This window comes from Tupaia chinensis, unplaced genomic scaffold (genome assembly GCF_000334495.1).
Source record: "Tupaia chinensis unplaced genomic scaffold, TupChi_1.0 Scaffold144459_1, whole genome shotgun sequence".
NCBI lineage: Eukaryota > Metazoa > Chordata > Mammalia > Scandentia > Tupaiidae > Tupaia > Tupaia belangeri.
In genome coordinates, this window is record NW_006204318.1 from 58745 (window position 1) to 61585 (window position 2841).

Consider the following 2841-nt stretch of genomic DNA (forward strand, 5'->3'; position numbering starts at 1 on the left):
CTCTGGACACCTCACCCTGACTCTAGGCTCACAGTCAACTGACCTCTTGACAGCACCACATGAATGTCAAAAACTAGTTCAAGCATAGTTAAACAAAACCTTTATTTCTAGTCATCCACTTAAGTCATTTCCTCCCACAATATTCCTTATTTCAATTCACAGCATGATCTTCCACCTATTTATCAAGACAAAATTCTTGGAAATAGCCTTATTTTTCATCTTCTCCCTATATTTAACTCATTAATAAGCCACACACAAAAAAAAATCTGTCCCAATCAGTTCAATCCACCTTCATCAATCTCTTTATCACTAATGAACTAAGTGAAGCCACACACTTGTCTTTCCTAGAGATTTCTGTGCTTCTAAATGGTCTCCCAACTCCACTTGTGAACTCAGTAATCCAAACTCCTCATGGGAGTCAGAGTAACTTTTAAAGGTGAACATAAATTGTCTCTCCTCATCACCATCCAGGAGCTTCCCACATCTGTTAAATGAAATTCAAATACCTTACCATCACCTTCCAGGCCTGCTGTGATTAGGCTCCAGAGCTCCTCACCAACCTACCTACTCTCATACCACTAAACCCCCTGCTCACAACTCTTCGGCCACTGTGGCATTCTTTAAATGTCCTTTAGACAGCACATTTTTCCACATTATATCCTTTCCCCTATCTTGTCTCCTTGGCATAACTGTCCCTTGGATCCTCACACAGCTGTCATCTCATCACTCATTTCTTAGCTACATGTCACTCTCTGAGCACTGATCACGATCCTGCAAGTAAGAGGGACCCAAGCTTCAAAGCTCATTTACACTATGACACATTCACTCTGTATAAGAAATTCAGACTAACGTTCTCTTCCTCATCTTCCTACAATAATTATTCACAGGTAACAGAAATGTGATTTGAAGAAAGAAGGAAATTTTTTATTGTTTTCTCTCCTGATGAATCTCTTACAGTGCTGAGGGTTTCTGCAAACTTTGGGGTTTTCAGTAGTGACGATGGTAGCAGGAGAAGGAACAATACAAGAGACCGCGGTAACCAGACCAATAATGAAGGAAAGCAGAAGACAGGATGAATAAACCCATGAGATTTGGGGCAAGTCTCCAGTAGGGTGCTGAGTTCCCTTGACTTGCTTACTGACATTCAGCCCTATGAGAAATTAATACCTCTACACTGCTCAGGGTGTACTGTTTAAACCACGTGAAAGTGTTGATATCTGAATATATTTTAATTGCCATAGGGCACATGTGTTCACCAGAGAGATACAGAGAGACAGAGGGAGGGGGAGGAAAAAAGCACCACTCTAACACCCCCACCCCTTAACCACAAACCTGGCTAATCCATTTCTCCATCCTGTCGAGATTTTGGACTTACATGGACATAAGCATGGCATGTGTTTCAAGCTGTAGAGGTCAAGAGTAGAACTGGGGTTGGTCATATGGAATCCTGCTTCCCTTAACCACTAGGCTATGGGGCTGGTCGTATTTGACTATTTTTGTCCTATGAAAATGGAATTTTATGCCATTTATCTTACACTGGTTGAATCCCTTCTTATGGCCTCTAGCCAGAAACTATAAGGGACATAAGAGAAAATGACTATACAAAAAGCACCAAAATATATTTATAATGAGCACTATCCTATACCAGGTTTTCAGAAGATGTCTTAAGTTTTTGAAGACACTAAAAAATACTCCATAGATGCTCCTATCTATAGGTTTATTCCAAGCATTAAGGTGCTCTACTTGAAATTCAGAGTTTTTAACTTAAAATAATGAGAGAAAGAGTACTAACTTAAATTATATAAAACAAAACAAAACAAAAAACCTTCTAGTGCAGAGATGCAAACTTTAAAAACACTGGAGTTCAAGGAGAGTAATAAGAGGCTAATGAGCAAGGTCTCTTGATCCAGCCTCACGTACTGGGGAGAGGCACCATCACCACAGAGCTTGTTGAGGATATAACAGGATCTTCTAGGAGAGGCCCTTCCAATTTTTTCTTTTTTTTTTTACTGTCTATAAAATTGTCAGATAAACTTTCCCTTTTGTTAGCATAACTCAGTATATTAAAGGAAAGTGCTTGGTGGGGAATTACTTTAGCATCATTATTTCTAAACCGTCTCCAGACCATAAAGGAATGTGCTACAAAGCTGGGGAGGTGTTACTGAACTAGATTTGAGGAGAAGTGGCCTAGGTGGAGCCCCTTACACAGGTCTCATAGGAGAAGGGCTCTCAAGATACATGCTCCTGTTGTTATAGAAATAATTTGGGATTCACTTGATAAATATAGGTGATCACTGAAGAAAATATGCCTGGACCTAGTGAAAAAGTTAACTTTCTTTTCCCCACCCCAAAAATAGCTCAGCACCCAAGGTGTGCACACTTAGGTCGAGTGTCCCTGGTTAAAGTCAGGGGAGGGCTCAGCACCATCAGTGTCACTGTCAGAGCTGCTGTCCAGGAGACACCAGGGAGCCACAGACATGACATGCTGCAGAAAAAGAAAGGACCAATTGTGAGAAGGAGGAAAATCTCACTCAGCAAGAACTAGGACCCTCCTCTCCCACAGCCCAAATAGGAATCAAAGTATTTTTTCCCTTTGTTTCTGGAGTGGGTAACTTCAGTGCTGGGAACCAATCAGTATGAGAGATGAACAGCATCATCAGTTGCTGGTCAGATTTTCAGTATGAAAGTGCTCTTTGACATAGTATTTGCCTTCTTTCAAGCATTGTTTAAATTTAATACCTTAAAGATTTAATCCAGTTGTACCTAAAATGCTTTAATTTGGTTCTTATTTGAGCCACCTCTGTACTGGCCATTGATGTAGACACAAGTTTGAGCTTTACA

The 2841-nt window shown here is 40.4% G+C and overlaps 1 protein-coding gene across 1 annotated transcript in view; it reads right to left on the reverse strand.

Annotated features, from left to right (window-relative positions):
- Window positions 1–2484, reverse strand: part of LOC102472115 (HLA class II histocompatibility antigen, DRB1-1 beta chain-like) — a 20402-nt gene extending 17918 nt beyond the window's left edge. The window contains 1 exon segment of the mRNA XM_014583648.1: window positions 2379–2484. Coding sequence (XP_014439134.1) covers window positions 2379–2484 — 106 coding nt within the window.
- Window positions 2485–2841: the final 357 nt, after the last annotated feature.